This window comes from Hemiscyllium ocellatum, chromosome 31 (assembly GCF_020745735.1).
Source record: "Hemiscyllium ocellatum isolate sHemOce1 chromosome 31, sHemOce1.pat.X.cur, whole genome shotgun sequence".
Lineage (NCBI taxonomy): Eukaryota > Metazoa > Chordata > Chondrichthyes > Orectolobiformes > Hemiscylliidae > Hemiscyllium > Hemiscyllium ocellatum.
In genome coordinates this window covers 1,780,040-1,800,411 of record NC_083431.1, presented here as the reverse complement: position 1 = coordinate 1,800,411, position 20,372 = coordinate 1,780,040, and the positions used below count along the sequence as shown (strand labels likewise).

Below are 20,372 nucleotides of genomic sequence, written 5' to 3'. Positions count from 1 at the left end.
ACTCCCCCCCCACACACACACACTCCCACACACCTACTCCCACACACACACACCTACTCCCACACACACACACACACACATACTCTCACACACACACACACACACACACCTACTCACACACACACACCTACTCCCACACACACACACACCTACTCCCACACACACACACACACCTACTCCCACACACACACACACACCTACTCCCACACACACACACACACCTACTCCCACACACACACACACACACACCTACTCCCACACACACACACACACCTACTCCCACACACACACCTACTCCCACACACACACACCTACTCCCACACACAACACACCTACTCCCACACACACACACCTACTCCCACACACACACACCTACTCCCACACACACACACACACCTACTCCACACACACACACACCTACTCCCACACACACACACACCTACTCCCACCACACACACACACCTACTCCCACACACACACACACACCTACTCCCACACACACACCTACTCCCACACACACACACACACCTACTCCCACACACACACACACCTACTCCCACACACACACACACCTACTCCCACACACACACACACACCTACTCCCACACACACACACACACCTACTCCCACACACACACACACACCTACTCCCACACACACACACACCTACTCCCACACACACACACACACCTACTCCCACACACACACACACACCTACTCCCACACACACACCTACTCCCACACACACACACACCTACTCCCACACACACACACACACACACACCTACTCCCACACACACACACACCTACTCCCACACACACACACACCTACTCCCACACACACACACCTACTCCCACACACACACACACCTACTCCCACACACACACACACACCTACTCCCACACACACACACACACCTACTCCCACACACACACACACACCTACTCCCACACACACACACACACACCTACTCCCACACACACACACACACACCTACTCCCACACACACACACACACACCTACTCCCACACACACACACACCTACTCCCACACACACACACACACCTACTCCCACACACACACACACCTACTCCCACACACACACACACCTACTCCCACACACACACACACCTACTCCCACACACACACACACACACACCTACTCCCACACACACACACACACACCTACTCCCACACACACACACACCTACTCCCACACACACACACACCTACTCCCACACACACACACACCTACTCCCACACACACACACCTACTCCCACACACACACACACCTACTCCCACACACACACACACCTACTCCCACACACACACCTACTCCCACACACACACACCTACTCCCACACACACACACACCTACTCCCACACACACACCTACTCCCACACACACACACACCTACTCCCCCCCCCCCCCACACACACATCCTCAAAGAACTCAATAAAGTTTGTGAGGCATGACCTGCTCCTCACAAAGCCGTGTTGACTGCATTTAATCAAGCCATGCTCTTCCAGATGGTCATAAATCCTATCCCTCAGAATCCTTTCTAACACCTTACAGACGACAGACGTGAGACTGACTGGTCTGTAATTGCCGGGGATTTCCCTATTTCCTTTCCTCAAGAGAGGAATTACATTTGTCTCTCTCCAGTCCTCAGGTATGACTCCGGTGGAGAGCGAGAATGCGAAGATCTTCGCAAGTGGCGAAGCAATCGCATTTCTCGTTTCCCAAAGCAGCCGAGGACAAATCTGGTCCAGGCCAGGCGACTTGTCAATCTTAATGTTTGACAAAATTTTCAGCACATCAGCTTAGTCTATCTATCCATTCCAGCCTGCACACCTGCTCTTCAATGGTTTCATTCACTACAAACAGGAGACTGTACACACACACATGGGGTACAAGAAGCCATTGATACACACTCACTGACAAATGCGTCCACACTGTACATCTGAAGATTATCATTCGGCGATCTCTGACACTTAGTTATTTAATGAATTTCAAACAGTTCAATGTATTTTTACAAACATTTGGCAGACTCGAACCGTGAGGAGGCAGCACTGCCAGTTCCATCTGTAGCTCTTGAGTATAGCTTCAGTTACAATGCTCCTTAAGTTGACTGAGTGGTATCTGATGTGTTTCCCTGGGAGGAGCCTGGGTGGAGACATCGCTCGGTTGGTCGAGGATCCCGTCACTCTCTGTGATACAATTTGGGAGACCTAGCAAACTGGCTTGGAAGAGTCTGTAGGCAGGACTTCATTGCCCTCAACTCTACCACCATCTCATGTTCAGCCCCACAGTGTAGCAAGAGCAGGTTCTCAGCCTGTTCAGTAACATTTAATGCTTCATCGACAACATGTCTACAAATGAAAGGAAGAAATGGTCAGGCCGGGCAGATGAGAGTCTTTGTGTATGAGTGAGTGCGAGACTGAAAGATTATCTGAGTGCGAGTGCGAGGGTGTGAGGAAGTGTGTCTGTGAGTGACAGAGACAGCGCATAAGAGGAAGAGAGTGAGTGAAAGCACATGTGAGAGATGTTAAGAGTTTGAGACTGTGTGTGTAAGGGTGAGAGAGTGAAGTTGAGACTGTGTGTGTACAAGTGAGAGTATGTGGGTAAAAAAGTGAGAATGAATGAGTGTTAGGTGGATGTGGCAGGAGGGAGATAGGATGTCACTGCTACTTTTGGGCTGCCCATTCCTCCCTAGTCTGTGCCCATTACACTGTAATCAGTGTGAGCTATTTCAGTGCCCAGATTTACCCATTGAAGAGAAGCTGTGCCAGTTTGAAGAGTTCTTTGCCAAGTTCCACACTCTGGGCTCCATACTGAATCCGCACCAACTCCTTGCTCTTCCTCATGTGCCGAGCAGCAGTTAGCCAATCACCTGCAGGAACAGAATTAGCCCAAATCAGTAAAACTGAGGGAGGATCACTGGCACAGACAGGGGAACTCTCAGTCCAGCAAACATCCACCCAACAGACCCAAATATCCCCAAACAGCAAACATTCCCAACCCTCTCCCACTATCCCGATAACACTCCAACCGAACCCCTCCCCCACACCCGACACTCACTCGCCACTATCCTGCAACAAGTTTAACACACTTCCTCATCACAGTCCCTGCTTAACGAGGCCCCTCCCCTCCCCGTATCACAATCCCTGCTTAACGAGGCCCCTCCCCTCCCCGTATCACAATCCCTGCTTAACGAGGCCCCTCCCCTCCCCGTCCCACCCAGCCCCAGTGCCTCTGAGCTTCACACAACAGTCAGAGGGACTGCCCTCACCTTGGGAAGCATGAGTTTGTGCCAGGCAGTCCTGGATCTCTCCTTGCAATGGGTGTTGGTCAGAGACGAGGGTGCAAGCTAACTGCTGACATTCAGAAAGCAACCGAAGGGCTTGATCTGAGAGAAGAAAGGAAACTGGTAAAACTCAGCACAATCACAGAATCCACGTGAAACACGCTTCACCACTTTCCAGTGTCACTGGTTTAAATAACAACTGCTCACTGGTAACTGATCACCGGCCCAAATGCCTGGTCACTGCATTCAGGTGCTTGGTCAGTCACTGCTGGTCCAATGCCCAGCCAGTACTGGACAATGCTCAGATGCCCGGTTGGTATTGGTCAGTCACGACTGAATATCATGTCCAGATAACCGAACAGTACTGGCCTGTGCCCAGATGCCCGGTCAGTCCTGGTCATTGTACCTGGATGCTGAGTACTAAGGTGCCTGGCGAACCCAATCTGCTCTCTCACTGTCTTCACTTGTTGGAAGAGGGCTTGTTTGGAGACTTTGAGACGACAGGAGCTGTTTGGGCATGTGCAATGAGCCTCCTTCGAATCCTGCAAAGAACAAGACTGATTGAGGCAGACTGCAAAGGGAATGGTGACATCATCACCAAACGTCTTCTAGTGCAGTGGGACCTTGTGGAGTTAGATCCAGCCAACCAGTGTCTTGGTAAAACTTGTCAGTGCCACTAGGGGATGAGCCAGGAATGATGCCCCATGATGGAATTTGCTTTCGGAAGTCCTGGGTAGTGCAGCAGGAGAGATGGTCAGCAAACAGAAAACCAATAACTCAGTGCCAACCCAACTAGTGGTCTTCTCCTCACCTGTAACGCGACCCCACAATGAGAGCAGAGGAATGGGCCAGGCACAGAGTCCGTTCCAACATCCCCCTCCTCACGAACACAAGCAGTGCACTGACAGTGAAAGAAATACTGCGATCTCAGGGCCTGCTGTCGCTCCCTCACTGCCATCCGGCTCCAGTGCGGCCCTGGAATCAGCAGAGAGATAGTTGAAGCCAACACATTACACAGTGAGCACTGCTGGGGAAGGGGAAACAGAGAGGAGAGAGAGCAAAGGGACACAGATATGGGAGAGGAGATGGAAAGACTGGGGAAAGCACCTGTGAATTTCAAGCAGGTGTAAACCCCTCGAGCCTGTTCTGCCATTTGATAAAATCAAGGCTGATCTCACTGTCGCCTCCAATCCACATTCCTACCCACCGCTGAGAGCCTTTCACCCTCTCGCTGAACAAGGCCCCAGCCATTTCAATAAAAGCAAAACCCTGGATGCTGGAAATCTGAATCAAATGCAGAGACTGCTGGAGAAACTTACCAGGTTTGGCAGGAAGTGTGAAGAGAGAAAAACAGCTCATGTTTTGAGTCTCTAAGTTTTCCTGAGAACCTGTCCGCCTCAGTCTGCCTTAAAAATATTCACAGAAGCTGCACACAACAGCTTTCCAGGAAGCGAGTTCCAGAGACTCATGACCCTCCCAGAAAAAGGTTCTCCTCATTTCGGTCCCATTGGTCACCTCAGGATTTTTAACAATGACTTCTCGTTCTAAAGGGATGGTGATGGCCTAGTGGCATTATCATTGGATTGTTAATCCAGAGACACGGAGTGTTTTGGGAACTCGGGCTCACATTTTACCACAGCAGATGGCAGAATTTGAACGGAATAAAAACCTGGAATTAAGAATCTAATGATGACCACAAATTTGTTGTCGATTGTCAGAAAAAACAATCGGGTTGACTAACGTCCTTTAGGGAAGGAAACTGCCATCCTTACCTGGTCTGGCCTACATGCCATTCCACACCCACAGCCAATGTGGTTGGCTCTCAACTGCCAAATAATTACTGGTCTGGCCAGTAACACCTTCATCCTGTGAATGAATAAAATAAAAAGATGGAACATTCTTTCTAACATCCTCCCGCCAATACTCTTCAGGAACTTGTACATCAAACAAATCACCTCTTACTCCTCTAAACTCTGGGGGATAGAAGCCTAGACTTTCCTCATAACATATGCCCATTCCAGGTATTAGTCTGAACTTTCTTTAAACTGCCTCTAATACATGTACATTCTTCCTGAAATACAGTGACTGGTACTCGACAGAGTACTCCAGACAAGGTCCCAGCAGTGCCCTGTATAACTGAAGGCCAACTCCCTACACTTGGATTCAATTCCCCTCATGATAAATGATAGCATTCTATTAGTTTTTCCAATTACTTGCTGTGACTAAACTTTGCAATTGATATACAAGGACAGCCAAACTGTTCTGTATCGAGCTCTGCAATCTCTCACCATTTAGAGGTTTCCTTTTATTCTGCCAAAAAGAATTCTACAACTTCCCACATTACACTTTATTTACTACATCTTTGTACACTCCTTTAACCTATTCAGTATCTTTTTATATAACTGCCCTAAGCCCACTTGGAACTGACTTTCCAACCTGTGTGTTGTGAAAGTAGAAAAGGGGAGGGCAGGGAGAAGTCCGAGAGAGGGAGCTATGGAGGGACAGAGCTGACTGTTACCATAGCAGTGTAGCACTTCCTGGCCTGCTGCAATGTGCTGGGAGGCTCTCACAATGATGGTGGTGTTGTGGAATGTGACACTAGTGTTGGGTTCACAGGAATGGTTCAGCAGACTGGCTGTACAATAGAAGGCAGTCGCAATCCTGACCTCTTCCATCTCTGCCACATGGGAATGTCCGCCTCCTGCAACAAGAACAAGTGCTTTAAGATAGGAGTCCTCAGCAGGAAGTGAGCTCACAGTCACAAAGTCAAAGTAAAGCTGTAGGGATCACCAGGCACAAGCAGCTGCACACGATCCTTGGCAATCGTCTCTTTAAGCTGCATAGCCAATTGTTAGGAACGTGGGTGTACTGTACCTTTAAGCAAGTTAAAAGCTAGCACCTGACAGCACCAAGTGTTCAGAAACAAAAGCTACTGGGGTAACTAGGGTAGCTGGTTGCCTGGAAAAGACAAAACAGATTCAAACTAGGCCAATCAGTTTAAATTATACCACAAAAAATACCAAAGTTCAATCCAGTTTGTATTAGTATATTGACAATGTTAAAAGCCAATGACACAATCCGATGCTTTGGGGGTATAAGACCAGGGAAAATTGAACAGTTGAGAGGAGAACTGCCAAGCTACCAGGATGTAAAGACTGCCTGAAAAATAGCTCTCTTAAAGGTACCTTTATCGATCAGTAACCTGTGCAGCAGAATCCCCAAGAACAAGACAGGAATACAGAGAAAACCGAAAGCCACCTGGCTTTGAGATTAGAAGTTTTGTTTTGTAAATTGTAATCGGGGCTTTATCGGACTGGTATTATAGTAGGGAATGTAAAAGATAGCTTGGACAGGAGTTGTAAATATATTTTGGATCAGTGGTGCTGGAAGAGCACAGCAGTTCAGGCAGCATCCGAGGAGCAGCGAAATCCTGACCTGCTGTGCTCTTCCAGCACCACTGATCCAGAATCTGGTTTCCAGCATCTGCAGTCATTGATTTTACCTAGGAGTTATAAATAATTGCTAGTTTATTACTTAAAGTATAACAAAGAATAATTAAGTTGTTAATTTTTACTTGTTCTTGACCTCTTGAATTTTCACAGATTACTGCATGGGATAAATCTTTTCTGTGTTGCAGGTTTTAAATTAGCAGAGGGGTACAGCCAGTGTTGTAACACAAGCAACCACGCGGACAGTCCGTGCATGCTGACTGGCATCTGGGCAGAGTGGTTTCGGGCTCTGGAAGCTGCTGCAGTGCATGGCCTACGCAGTGGCAGGAAAAATAAGAGGGAATGGAGATCCTTTGGCAATCCCACCGGATCAGGCACTGCTCCCAGCACCATTATACACACTCGGCATCAGCAAGGGATTATAGGTTGGTCTTTGGACCTCTCCATTTCAGGATGCTGAGTGTCATTATAACCTTGAACCATGCTCTGAATGGAGAGTCAGAAAGAAGGTGTCTTCTTTGGCACAAGGATCAGAAATCAGATGACACACACCGAAGCTCATTGACAAAAGAAACAAAGGGGACAGGTAAAAATAAAGCTGTCATGTAGTGAGTGGTTGGGATCTGGAATGGGCTTCAACTGAGCCTTTCAAAAGAGAACTGAATAACTATTTCAGGTTTTCTAGCAGTCGGGAGCCAGGGAAGAGGTAGTATGTACATCGCTCCTTCAGAAAGCCAGCATAGATACCACTGACTGACCGACCGACCCCCTCATGTGCTGTAACCATTCTCTGATTCAATGCAGAGTACAATCAGGGCCAGGAATCTCCCTGGTCCATATAGCTCGTTCCCACACTGGCTCGGCAGTACGCTCTCATACAAATCCCATCCAATTGTACAGGCCCTTTGGCCAATGTTCTGCTGAGTAATTATCCTAATTTAAGATCAGCCTAACATACACAGCCCTCAATTTACTGCCATCCACGAGTTTGTAATGTAAATATTGTCACTGCCTCTCCTCCCACCACTGGCAGTGCATCCCACACACCCACCACTCTCTGTGTAAGGAACTACCTCTGACATCTCCACTGTACCTTCCTTCTCCTTGTGACAGCCATTCCTGCCCTGGGGAAGAATCTCTGGCTATCTACTCTATCTAGGCCTCTCATTCCCTTGTACACTTCTATTAAGTCACCTCTCTTCCTTCTTCTCTTCAATGAGAAAAGCCCTTGCTCCCTCAACCACCCTGCAGAAGACATGCCCTCCAGTCCAGGCAGCATCCTGGTAAATCTCCTCCGCACCGTCTCTAAAGAATCTACTTCCTTCCAATAATGAAGCGACTGAAACAGGACACAATATTCCAAGTGTGGTCCAACCAGGGTTTTATGGAGCTGCAACAAAACTTTGCGGCTCTTAAACTCAATCCCCCCGTTAATGGAAGTCAAAGCACCATATGCATTCTTAACAACCTGATCAACTTGGGTGGCAACTTTGAGGGATCTATGTATGTGTACCCCAAGATCCTGCTGTTCCTCCACACTGCCAAGAATCCTGATTTTAACCCTGTATCCAGCATTCAGATGCAACCTTCCAAAATGAATCACTTTGCATTTATCTAGATTAAACTCCATCTGCCACTTCTCAGCCCAGCTCTGTATCCTGTCAATGTCTTGTTGTAGCCTGTAACAGCCCTCGACACTATCTATAACACCACTGACATTTGTGTCATCGGCAAACCTACTAACCCACCTTTACACTACTTTATCCAAGTCATTTATAAAAACTACAGAGAGCAGAGGCCCAAGAACAGATCCCTGTGGGACACCACTGGTCAGTGATCTTCAGGCCAAATACTTTCCATCCACTACAACTCACTGTCTTCTTTCGGCCAGTTAGTTCTGTATCCAGACAGCCAGGTTTCCCTGTATCCCACACCTCCTAACATTTTGAAAGAGCCTACCATGGGGAACCTTATCAAATATCTTACTGAAATCCACGTACATCATTGACTGCTCAGCCATCGTCAACTTGCCTCGTCACATCCTCCAAGAACTCAATAAGACTTGTGCTGCAAGAGCTGCCCCTCACAAAGCCATGATGACTATCTTTAATCAAACTATGGTTTTCCTATCCTTTCCAGTACCTTGCTTACCACAGACGTAAGACTGACCGATCTGTAATCCCAGGGATTTCCCTATTCCCTTTCTTGAAGGGAATACCTCCCTCCAATCATCAAGTACTCCTTCCGTGGAGAATGGGGATGCAATGATCATCGCCAGAGACGCAGCAATCTCATTCCTCGCTTCTCATAGTAACTACGGATATATCTGGTCGTGCCCTGGGGACTTATCTATCTTGACATTTCCCAGAATTTCCAGCATATCCACTTCCTTAATATCAGGATGTAGGTTTGCGCACTGAGCTGGAAGGTTCATTTCCAGATGTTTTGTCATCTACTAGTTAGCATCTTCAGTGGGCCTCGGGGAAAGCACTGCTGATAATTCCTGCTTTCTACTCATATGTTTGGGTTTCTCTGGGTTGGTAATGTCATTTCCTGCGATCATGTCATTTACTATGGTGACATTATTTCCTGTTCTTTTTCTCAGGTGGTGGTAGTTGGGGTCTAACTCTATATGTTTGCTGGAATGCCATGCTTCTAGGAATTCTCATGCGTGTCCCTGTTTGGCTTGTCCTAGGATGGATGTGTTGTCCCAGTGAAGTGGTGTCCTTCCTTATCTGTATGTAAGGATACTAGTGAGAGAGGGTCATGTCTTTTTGTGGCTGGCTGATGTTCATGTATCGAGTTAGACCCCATCTACCACTCCCTGAGAAAAAGAACAGGAAGTGACAGCACCACGGGAGATTATGTCACCACTAGAAATGACATCACCAACCCAAAGAAATCCAAACATATAAACAGAAAGCAGGAATTATCAACATTGCTTCGCCTGGAGGCCCACAGAAGAGGTTACTTAGTAGGTGACAAAACGTCTGGAAATGAACCTTCCAGCTCAGCGAGCAAACCTACATCCAGAACCTAAACTTAAGCTACAAATCTTCTCAAAACTCGCTTCCTTAATATCAATCTGTTCAAGCCTACTAACCTGGTCCATGTGTTCTATCAACAAGGTCCCTCTCTCTAGTAAATACTGAAGCAAAAATCTCATTTAGGGCTAATCCTACCTCTTCAGACCCCAGGCACAAGTTCCCTCCACTATCCTTGATCGGCCCTACCAATCTCTGATCGTTCTCTTATTCCTCACTTAAATGTAGAACGCCTTTGGGTTTTCCGTAGTCCTTCCTGTCAAGGCTTTCTCGTGCCCCCTCCTAGCTCTCCTCAGTTCGTTTTTGAGTTCTTTCCTAGCTACCCTGTAATCCTCTAATGCTGTGCCAGATCCTTGTTTCCTCAACATTAAGCAAGCTTCCTTCTTCCTCTTGATGAGAAGCTCCTCTTCTCTCGTCATCCAAGGCTCCTTCACCTTACCGTTCCTTGCCTGTCTCAGTGGGACAAACTTATCCAACACTCGCCACAAGTGCCCCTTAAACAGCCTCCACATTTCTGTTGTGCCTTTCCTGTAGAACACTTGTTCCCAATTTATACTCCACAGCTCCTGTCTAATAGCAGTATAATTTCCCCTCCCCCAACTAAATACCTTCCCTTACTGTCTGTTCCTATCTCTCTCCATGGCTATGGTAAAGGCGAGGCAGTTGTGATCACTGTCCCAGAAATGCTCTCCCACCGAGTGATCTGACATCTGAGTGATCTGGCGTGGCTCATTGCCTAGCACCAAATCCGATACGCTCCCCCCCCCCCCCCCAGTTGGCCTAGCTACATATTGGGTCAGCAATCCTTCCTGGACACACCTGACCAAAATCAGATCCATCCACACCATCTGCACTAAGAAGGTTCCCATCAATATCGGGGAAGTTGAAGTCACCCGTTACAGCTGCACCGTTCCAAGGCTCTCCAGCCTGATCTTCCATCTCTTTGCTGCTGCTATGGGGGGGGTCTATAGAAAACACCCAATGAAGTGGCTGCCCCTTTCCTGTTACTGACTTCCACCCGTACTGACTCAGTAGACAAACCCTCCTCAACAAGCTGCTTTTCTGAAGCTGTGATGCCCTCTCTAACAATGCTACTCCCCCTCCTATTTTACCCCCTCCCTGTTCTTTTTAAAAGATCTAAACCCTGGAACATCCAGCAACCAATCCTGCCCCTGTGAAATCCATCACTCCTTGACAGCAGGCTCTCAGGCCATCCTGTGCCCTGGTACATACCTGTGACTCTGAGTGCAGTGATAGCCTGAGCATTACACTCCAGCTGGAGGAGGTGTTGGAGCAATGCCACTCCCAGTGTCCTCAGTCCCTGGTCTTGGGCAATAATTGCATCCTGCTCCACCAACCGTGACTCCAGCCCCATTCGCCTGATCTCCTGGCACACAGCTGCTGCGGTAAGACCACAGAGGAAGCGGTGCTCTGGTGTTTGCAATCTGGTGTGGGTCAGGAGACTGTGGATCATCTGGTAACGGCTCTGAGCGCCCCTGGGCATCCCATCGCCAACCCCTGACATCCCAGAAAAACAACTGCTCAGTTCCACTTTGTGGTCTGGATTGTGCCTCACGCTGCATTCACCAATTGACCTTTGGTCAGGTCCACTCTCCAACTTTTCTGCTCTCTGTACCTCCTGTATACCTGCCAGCAGCACGGTGCGGAGTGCAAGCTGGGTGAATGTGCCCAGTGCAAACAGGAATCCCCCAAGTCCGCATTCCAGCCAGTGATACTGATTCCAGGCCTGCTCTCGACACAGCTCACTGCAGTAACTGCTGAAGCTACAGGTCAGACAGGGGACAGGGAGCTCAGTCCCCTCAAGGCAGTGGTGACAGTACACATCCTCATTGGAGAACGGCTCTCTACTGGCTCCCTCTGGGATCAGCACAGCTGTAAAGGCTTCCTCCTGGAGCAAGACCTCTCCTGGCCTCAGCTCCTCCGTTGCTACCAAATGGCGGCCCCGGGAACTGTCAGAGCGCACGGCGATGGACGGAGATATTTCGCACAGAGTTCCTGAGGTCTTTGTCTGTCCACAAGGGGCCCCTTCTGTTGTGGCCTGGTTCTGCATCCTGGCTCTCCCTCTGCCTCTTGCACTGAGGTGTTCTCTGCTGCAGAGGTCAGAGGCTCCATCGGCTTGGCCCAAACGCTGTAAGCAGGCTGCACGGCGTGCCAGGATTTTATGTAGCAGCTCATGGGGATAATTGTGTTCCTGAGCTCTCTCAATATCCACCAGACATTCCTGGATAGAGACAGGGGAAAACGCGTTGGTCGGTGTTTTCAAGGACAGAGCCAAAAATCACCCTCTATCTGACCCTTACCCGAACTGCCCCAATTCGCCCCCAACACCCACCCTCCCTAACTCCTTCAGTCTGACTCCCTCAGCCCATCTCCCCTCTCCGACTACCCCCACCCCAAATCCCTCAGCCAACTCCCTCATTCCAACTTAAGACCATAAGACATAGGAGTGGAAGTAAGGCCATTCGGCCCATCAAGTCCACTCCGCCATTCAATCATGGCTGATGGGCATTTCAACTCCACTTACCCGCATTCTCCCCGTAGCCCTTAATTCCTCGAGACAACAAGAAGCTATCAATTTCTGCCTTGAAGACATTTAGCGTCCCGGCCTCCACTGCACTCTGCGGCAATGAATTCCACAGGCCCACCACTCTCTGGCTGAAGAAATGTCTCCGCATTTCTGTTCTGAATTGACCCCCTCTAATTCTAAGGCTGTGTCCACGGGTCCGAGTCTCCTCGCCTAATGGAAACAATTTCCTAGTGTCCACCCTTTCCAAGCCATGTATTATCTTGTACGTCTCTATTAAGTCTCCCCTTAATCTTCTAAACTCCAATGAATACAATCCTAGGATCCTCAGCCGTTCCTCATATGTTAGACCAACCATTCCAGGGATCATCCGTGTGAATCTCCGCTGGACACGTTCCAGTGCCAGTATGTCCCTCCTGAGGTGTGGGGACCAAAACTGGACACAGTACTCCAAATGGGGCCTAACCAGAGCTTTATAAAGTCTCAGTAGCACATCTCTGCTTTTACATTCCAACCCTCTTGAGATAAGAGACATCATTGCATTCGCTTTCTTAATCACGGACTCAACCTGCATGTTTACCTTCAGAGAATCCTCGACTAACACTCCCAGATCCCTTTGTGCTTTGGCTTTACTAATTTTCTCACCATTTAGAAAGTAGTCTATGCTTTTATTCTTTTTGCCAAAGTGCAAGACCTCGCATTTGCTCACGTTGAATTCCATCAGCCATTTCCTGGACCACTCTCCCAACCTGTCTAGATCCTTCTGTAGCCTCCCCACTTCCTCAGTACTACCTGTCTGTCCACCTAACTTCGTATCATCTGCAAACTTCGCTAGAATGCCCCCAGTCCCTTCATCCAAATCATTAATATATAATGCGAATAGCTGCGGCCCCAACACTGAACCCTGCGGGACACCGCTCGTCACCGGCTGCCATTCTGAAAAAGAACCTTTTATCCCAACTCTTTGCCTTCTGTTAGACAGCCAATCCTCAATCCATCCCAGCAGCTCACCTCGAACACCATGGGCCCTCACCTTGCTCAGTAGCCTCCCGTGTGGCACCTTATCAAAGGCCTTTTGAAAGTCTAGATAGACCACATCCACTGGGTTTCCCTGGTCTAACCTACTTGTCACCTCTTCAAAGAATTCCAACAGGTTTGTCAGGCATGACCTTTCCTTACTAAATCCATGTTGACTTGTTCTAATCAGACTCTGCTCTTCTAAGAATTTAGAAACCTCATCCTTAATGATGGATTCTAGAATTTTACCAACAACCGAGGTTAGGCTAATTGGCCTATAATTTTCCATCTTTTGTCTTGATCCTTTCTTGAACAAGGGGGTTACAACAGCGATCTTCCAATCATCCGGGACTTTCCCTGACTCCAGTGACTCTTGAAAGATCTCAACCAATGCCTCTGCTATTTCCTCAGCCACCTCTCTCAGAACTCTAGGGTGTATCCCATCGGGGCCAGGAGATTTATCAATTTTAAGACTTTTTAACTTTTCTAGCACTATCTCTTTCGTAACGGCAACCATACTCAACTCAGCCCCGTGACTCCCTTTAATTGTTGGGATATTACTCATATCTTCCACTGTGAAAACTGACGCAAAGTACTTGTTAAGTTGTCCTGCTATTTCCTTATCTCCCATCACTAGGCTTCCTGCATCAGTTTGAAGTGGCCCAATGTCTACTTTTGCCTGTCGTTTGTTTCTTATGTACTGAAAGAAACTTTTACTATCATTTCTAATATTACTGACTAACCTATCTTCATATTTGATTCTCTCCTTCCTTATTACACTCTTTGTTATCCTTTGTTTGTTTTTGTAGCCTTCCCAATCTTCTGATTTCCCACTGCTCTTAGCCACTTTATAGGATCTCTCTTTTTCTTTAATACATTTCCTGACTTCCTTTGTCAGCCATGGCTGTCTAATCCCTCCCCGGATAATCTTTCTTTTCTTGGGGATGAACCTCTCTACAGTGTCCTCAATTATACCCACAAACTCCTGCCATTTTTGCTCTACTGTCTTCCCGGTTAGCCTCTGCTTCCAGTCTATTTTTGTCAGTTCCTCTCTCATGCCCTCATAATTACCTTTATTTAACTGTAACACCATCACATCCGATTTTGCCTTCTCTCTTTCAAACTCCAGACTGAACTCTACTATATTATGATCGCTACTTCCTAAGGGTTCCCTTACTTTAAGATCTTTTATAAAGTCTGGTTCATTGCAAAGCACTAGGTCCAGAATAGCCTGCTCCCTTGTGGGCTCCATGACAAGCTGTTCCAAAACTTCTTCAGTCTGACTCCCACCACCCCAATGCCCTCAGCCCACCTCCACCCCCCCCACCCTGACTCCCTTAGTCCAACTCCATCCCCCCACCCTGCACGCAGTCCAACTGCCTCAGCCAGATTCCATCACCCATGAACATTGATCGTGTGCCCAACTTCTCCCGAGCTGAGGAGGGTTGCCTGTGACTTGCTTGGTATCGCTGTAGCTGGTACAGTGCTGCTGAGCGGTTGGCATAGAGCAGTGCAGCCTGGGGGGAGTGTGTGGAGCTGTGGTGAAGTCCCTGAAAACAGAGAGAGAGAGAGAGAGAGAGCCTGTCAGAGGGCACAACACGAGAGGCAGGCAGTAAGTAATAAATGCCCGCGCACCACACAGGAGAATGGACTCAGAACTGGAAAATGGGGCTGAGACACAGAGTTTAAGGATCTGTTTGGGCTCAGAGAAGCCACCCTGGAGTGTGTGAATCCAGTCTGGGATCGCCAGTCTGTTCAAGGTTGAATCCAGGGGTCAACAACTTGGACAAGAGTGTCCTGACCAATGACTGTAGGTTGAGAGTTGGGGAGCAGGTTAATAGTTCCAACTGTACCTTCGAATACAAGGCCACAGCGTGAGCGTAGTCCTTCAGCCTGAACTGGGCGTTCCCCCGCTGCTTGAATTCCAGTTCAACTGCGGGATCTTTCTGTGTTGAGTACTGCGCACTCAGCTGGGCTAAAATGGCCATTTCCTTCAAACTGGTCAGACCAATAATTACGTTAACTTTTTCATTGCCAGATATCACCATGTTGTTCCATCATTCCAGCACAACCCCGAACTCACCAACAAAAGAACACAGCAGATATACACACACCATCTTCCCACCCGCCCCAAACCCCCACACCCCACCCAAGACCATAAGCTACATCTGACCCACTGAGTTACCTTGGCCATTCAGTGAGGCCATGGCTGATTTGATAATCTTCAGTTCCACTTTCCTGCCATTTCCCTCAATCCTTGATTCCCTGATTAATTAAGATCTGTCATCACTGAATCATGGAATCCCTAGTAAGGAAGGTCATCCAGCCCAACAATCCCACAATGCCCCATACTGAGCCTCCAAAGACCCTCCTACCCAGGCACCCCCCTCGTCGCTCAAGCAATCTATCCCTAAAACTCTACATTTCTCATGGCTACACCTAGTCTGCAGATTTCTGGACACTATAGGGAATTTGGTGTGGCAATCCACCGAACTTGCACATCTTTGGTCTGTGAGAAGCACCTGGATAAACCCACACAGACACGGGAAGAACATACAAACTCCACACAGACAGCTGCCCAAGGCTGGAATTGAATCCATGTCCCTGGTGCTGTGAGGCAGCAGTGCTAACCACTGAGCCACCATGCTGCCCATATCCCAGACTGGAATATATTTAACCACCCCAGCCTGATCAACCACCTGCGGTGAAGAAATGTGTGACCCCTTATTCTCAGATTCAGTCCTAAACACTCCCACAGGGGGAACAACCTGTCTGCATCTACACTGTCAAGTCTTCTAATAAGCTTGTACGTTTCAACAAGGTCATCTCTCATTTTTCAAAACTCCAATAGGTACAGGCCCAATGTACTTAACTGCTCCTCCCAAGCTAATCCGTACCTGGGATTAAAGTCGTGAACCTTCCCTGCACTGACTCAATGCCAGTCTAGCTTTCTTTAGACAAGGGGCCCCAAAAGTGTTCACAGTATTCTGGGTGTGGTCTGACGAGTGCTTTGAATAATTTTAGCTAAACCTTCTTACTTTATATTTTGTTCCCTTTCAGAAAGGACCAACAGTCCATTTGCATTCCCTAATACTTAAGCTGAATACTAGCTTCTTGTAATTCAAATGATTCTTGATGGGCCAAAGAGTTGTTGTCGAGTCAATTGGCGTGGAGGCAAAACAAACAGCAAATGAAACAGACACTGCTAGGAGTAGTGTACAGACCCCCAACCAGCTCCCACACTATAGGAAAGGGTAGAAATCAACACATAATAGGAGCATGTAAAAGAATATAACAATGATAATGGGTGAATTTAATCCTCAGGTCGATTAAGTTAATCAAGTTGAAAAGGGTGGCTATGACAACAAATTCTGCACTCGGGATACTTTGCTAGAGCAATGTGTCATGGGGCTAACCAGGGAACAGGCCGTCTTATATCTGGGAATGGGGAATGAGTCAGGTTTAATAAATGACCTCTAAGTAAAACGTCACCAACGCTTCACCCAGACGCTCACTGATAATGGTACCTAATATGGTGATGCAATGTCTGAAAAACCTTCCAGCTCAGTGAGCAAACCTAGATCCAGAACCTCAACCTGAGCCACAAATCTTCTCAAAACTCGCTATTCATCCTCTCCCTGTAGCTAAAATCCTCCATTCCTGGCAACATCCTTGTAAATCTTTTCTCAACCCTTTCAGGTTTTACAACATCTTTCCGATAGGAAGGAGACCAGAATTGCACGCAATATTCCATCAGTGGCCTAGCCAATGTCCTGTACAGCCGCACATGACCTCCAACTCTTATGCTCAATGGTCTGACCAATAAAACAAAGCTACCAAACATCATCTTCACTACCTGTGATCCTACTTTCAATGAATTATGAACCTGCCCGCCAAGGTCCCTTGATAGAATTTAGTATTCTGTTTGAGAGTGAGAAACTTGGGTAGGAAACAACTTTGTTTAAGTCAAAGGGAATTATAATAGAGTTAGCTCTCGTGAACTGGATGGATAGAATAGCAGGAATGGCAGTGCACGAGCCAGGCCAAAAATTTAAGGCGGTAACTTATGACTCTCAGCAAAATTACATTTCAGTAAGGAGGAAAGATTTGAAGAGAGAGAGCATGAGTCCCCAGAATAATATAGATAGATTAGTTAGATGGTCTGAACAATGGCAAATGATATTTAATCTTGAAAAGTGAGAGGTGATGCATTTGGGAAGGACTAACAAGGCAAGGGAGTAAATGTTGAATGATAGGAACCTAGGAAGTATAGAGGGTCAGAAGGACTTTAGTGTGCATGTCCATAGCTCCTTAAACGTAGCAGGACAGGTAGATGAGATGGTTAAAGCATATGAGATACTTACCTTGATTAAAATACTAAATACAAGAGCAAGGAACTGTATAATACATTGGTTAGGCTACAGCTGAAATACCAGAGAGTACAGTAAGGCATAGACCAAATGTAGGTAAATGAGTGAAGTATAGTTTTGTTTGTTGGTCAATGATACGTGTTTTGGGCAGAAGGGGCTGTTTCTATGCTGTATGATTAATGAACTCTGGAGAAAGTGACGACTGCAGATGCTGGAAATCAGTATTGAGAGTGTGGTGCTGGAAAAGCACAGTTTTAGCAGCATCTGAGGAGCAGGAGAGTCGATGTTTTGAGCATAAGCCCTTCACCAGGAGGTGATGCCTCTTCCGAGGATGCCTACCTTGAAGAAGTTCTCTCTCTCTCTCTCTCTCTCTACAAGCAATGATTCTCTTTGCAGACCCTCCGCTCCACAATAACAACCACGCTCCACCACCTCCCCTTCCTGCAGCCAGCCCTGCCTCAGCTTAGAGCCACACTCTCCAGGACCTGCAGCTCTCTATCCTCAGGAGAACAAACACACTCCAACACCCGCTGCTTCTGGTATCAATGTGGGGGATCGATCATCAATCACAGCTTCACTCTCTCTCCCCCCTGTCCGGGTAAACTCCCTGGGTCTGACCAGATCACACCCCCACCCCCTCACCCCCACCCCCTCACCCTCCCCATCGCCCCGCCCCCACCCCCTCACCATCACCATCACCCCCACCCCCACACCATCGCCCCGCCCCCACCCCCTCACCATCGCCCCGCCCCACCCCCTCACCCCATCGCCCCACCCCCCCGCCGTTCGGCCCGCTGGCTCTATTCTGGATTAGTGACGCTGGAATAGCACAGCAGGTCAGGCAGCCTCCGGGTAGCAGGAGGGTCAGGCTCCGTGCCTGATGGCGGGATGGCCCCCTCCCCCCGCCCCATCCCCGGTGTGCCGGCCTGTGAACAGGATCCCGGACTGACCGGAGTAGCCGCCCGCACAGCCTCAGGGTATCCGCCATCCCCGGGCTCTCCTCCAGCTGACGCCGGTCCCGGGCCCCCAGCTCCCGCCAACAATCCCCACAAAACCGCCGCCATTCCGCCTCCATCCGGGCCTCACTGACCCGGAAACACTCTGCACCCGGAAGTGACGTCAACAGCACCGGCCGCGCGGAATACCATCACACACACACTGAGCCCCGGGGTCAGGGAGGGAGGGGGGTGGGGTCAGGGAGTGGAGGTGAGGGTGGGGTCAGGGAGTGGGGGTGGGGTTAATTAGTGATTGGTGGGGTCAGGGAGTGGGGTCAGGGAGTGGGGGTGGGGTTAATTAGTGATGGGGGGTCAGGGAGTGAGGGTGGGGTGTGGGGTCAGGGTGTGAGGGGGGGTCACGGAGTGGGGGTGGGGTGAATTAGTGATGGGGGGTCAGGGAGTGAGGGTGGGGTCTGGGGTCAGGGAGTGGGGGTGGGGTGTGGGGTGTGGGGATAATTAGTGATGGGGGGGGGGGGGGTCAGACTTGGATGAGGTTTCTATTGTTCCTTTGTGAAATTGGACACAAACCAATCATTGAGTGTGTATGAGAGAGACAGCCTGGGAGACCCATGTTAAATCAAACTGAAAATGGTAGCTTTTATGCAAATATTATGTTACTTTTATTTATCATGAACGTGTCACCCACAGCGGGTCAGAATAATCTACAGGTGTAAAACAATTTATTATCAAGCAAAAAAGGTTACTAATAACCAGAGGAGTGTATGAAATGCTAATCACAGTCAATACCACTGCTGAGGCACACTCCAAAATCAGGCTCCAGTGTAGATCCTTACACAGCAACAGATTCACCAGACTCCTGCTGGTGTTCCCTGCTTGGTTATCAACTGTTTGCTGCCCCAAAGTCTCAATATCCGTGCAACTACAGTAGATCCAGGAGTAGGAGGTTGGAGCTCCAGGAATAAACAAGACAAATGCACCATGCGAGGGACGGAATGCAAGGGATGGGCAGCCAACAGTGCTTGTACACATATACACAGGACAGGACAATAGAGGGTGGCTTCCCCATCTTGCACCAGGCATATAGCGGTATAAAGGTCAAACTTCAAACGGGAGTCACTGTGTGGTGTTTTCTTCATCTTGATTTTATTTTGGTCAATTGTCTCGAGTTGAGGGATTCCGAGGGTCCCAACATAGGATCTCTACACATCAGTGGAATAGTAGAGGGTATTTCGCTTGAGTTCAGTGATGGAGATTGGGGGATGCTGCAGGTAATATAACAGAACCTGCACCTATGAGAACACAAACAAACAGTGTTAATGCCCACAGCGAGATCCTCCTACCCTCACTCCACAGTACTCTCCCCTTGTCCCAATGGTATCCCCTCCAGCCATTAACGTCAACCTGCCACCAATAGTTCTCAGTTGAATGTGTGGTGCTGGAAAAGCACAGCAGGTCAGGCAGTATCCGAGTAGCAGGAGAATCAACGTTTCAGGCATTAGCCCTTCTGCAGCTCGGATGCTGCCTGACCTGCTGTGCTTTTCCAGTACCACACTCTCAACTCTGACCTCCAGCATCTGCAGTCCTTTCTCCAAACTGATATTTCTCAGTCAGGCCTTAGTCCATGTTTTTGTGGCCAACTATATTGCCCTGTGCCTCCCAATGTCCGTCCACAATGCAACAG

The 20,372-nt window shown here is 48.4% G+C and overlaps 3 protein-coding genes across 5 annotated transcripts in view; all 3 read right to left on the bottom strand.

The window, feature by feature from the left end:
• Positions 1 to 1,980, bottom strand: part of LOC132830409 (homeobox protein SEBOX-like) — an 11,929-nt gene extending 9,949 nt beyond the window's left edge. The window contains exon 1 of the mRNA XM_060848082.1: positions 1,942 to 1,980. Within this exon, the coding sequence (XP_060704065.1) occupies positions 1,942 to 1,966 (25 nt within the window). The 5' untranslated portion in view covers positions 1,967 to 1,980. The remainder of the gene's footprint in view (positions 1 to 1,941) is intronic.
• Positions 1,981 to 1,991: 11 nt separating this feature from the next.
• smyd4 (SET and MYND domain containing 4) lies at positions 1,992 to 18,815 on the bottom strand. The gene is made up of 10 exons (XM_060848081.1): positions 18,686 to 18,815; positions 15,219 to 15,363; positions 14,826 to 14,915; positions 11,037 to 12,045; positions 5,829 to 6,011; positions 4,122 to 4,285; positions 3,717 to 3,852; positions 3,296 to 3,412; positions 2,773 to 2,896; positions 1,992 to 2,375 (listed from the first exon to the last, which is right to left on the bottom strand). The coding sequence occupies exons 1-10, from the start codon at positions 18,808 to 18,810 to the stop codon at positions 2,207 to 2,209; spliced, it is 2,262 nt and encodes a 753-aa protein (XP_060704064.1). The 5' UTR covers positions 18,811 to 18,815; the 3' UTR covers positions 1,992 to 2,206.
• A 511-nt stretch (positions 18,816 to 19,326) lies between these two features.
• The window catches only part of abr (ABR activator of RhoGEF and GTPase), a 119,642-nt gene continuing 118,596 nt past the window's right edge, over positions 19,327 to 20,372 (bottom strand). For all 3 annotated transcript variants that reach the window (XM_060848320.1, XM_060848321.1, XM_060848322.1), the window contains one exon: positions 19,327 to 19,980. In XM_060848320.1, the coding sequence (XP_060704303.1) occupies positions 19,891 to 19,980 (90 nt within the window). In that variant the 3' untranslated portion in view covers positions 19,327 to 19,890. The remainder of the gene's footprint in view (positions 19,981 to 20,372) is intronic.

Excerpts from the sequence above, each read along its gene's own strand:
- smyd4 (XM_060848081.1), bottom strand. The coding sequence starts at position 18,810 with ATGGAGGCGGAATGGCGGCGGTTTTGTGGGGATTGTTGGCGGGAGCTG. Across the intron at positions 15,364-18,685 it reads CTGTGCGGGCGGCTACTCCG|TTTGAAGGAAATGGCCATTT; the intron begins GTCAGTCCGGGA and ends TGGTCTGACCAG. Across the intron at positions 6,012-11,036 it reads CACTGCACTCAGAGTCACAG|GAGGCGGACATTCCCATGTG; the intron begins GTATGTACCAGG and ends TTCTTGTTGCAG.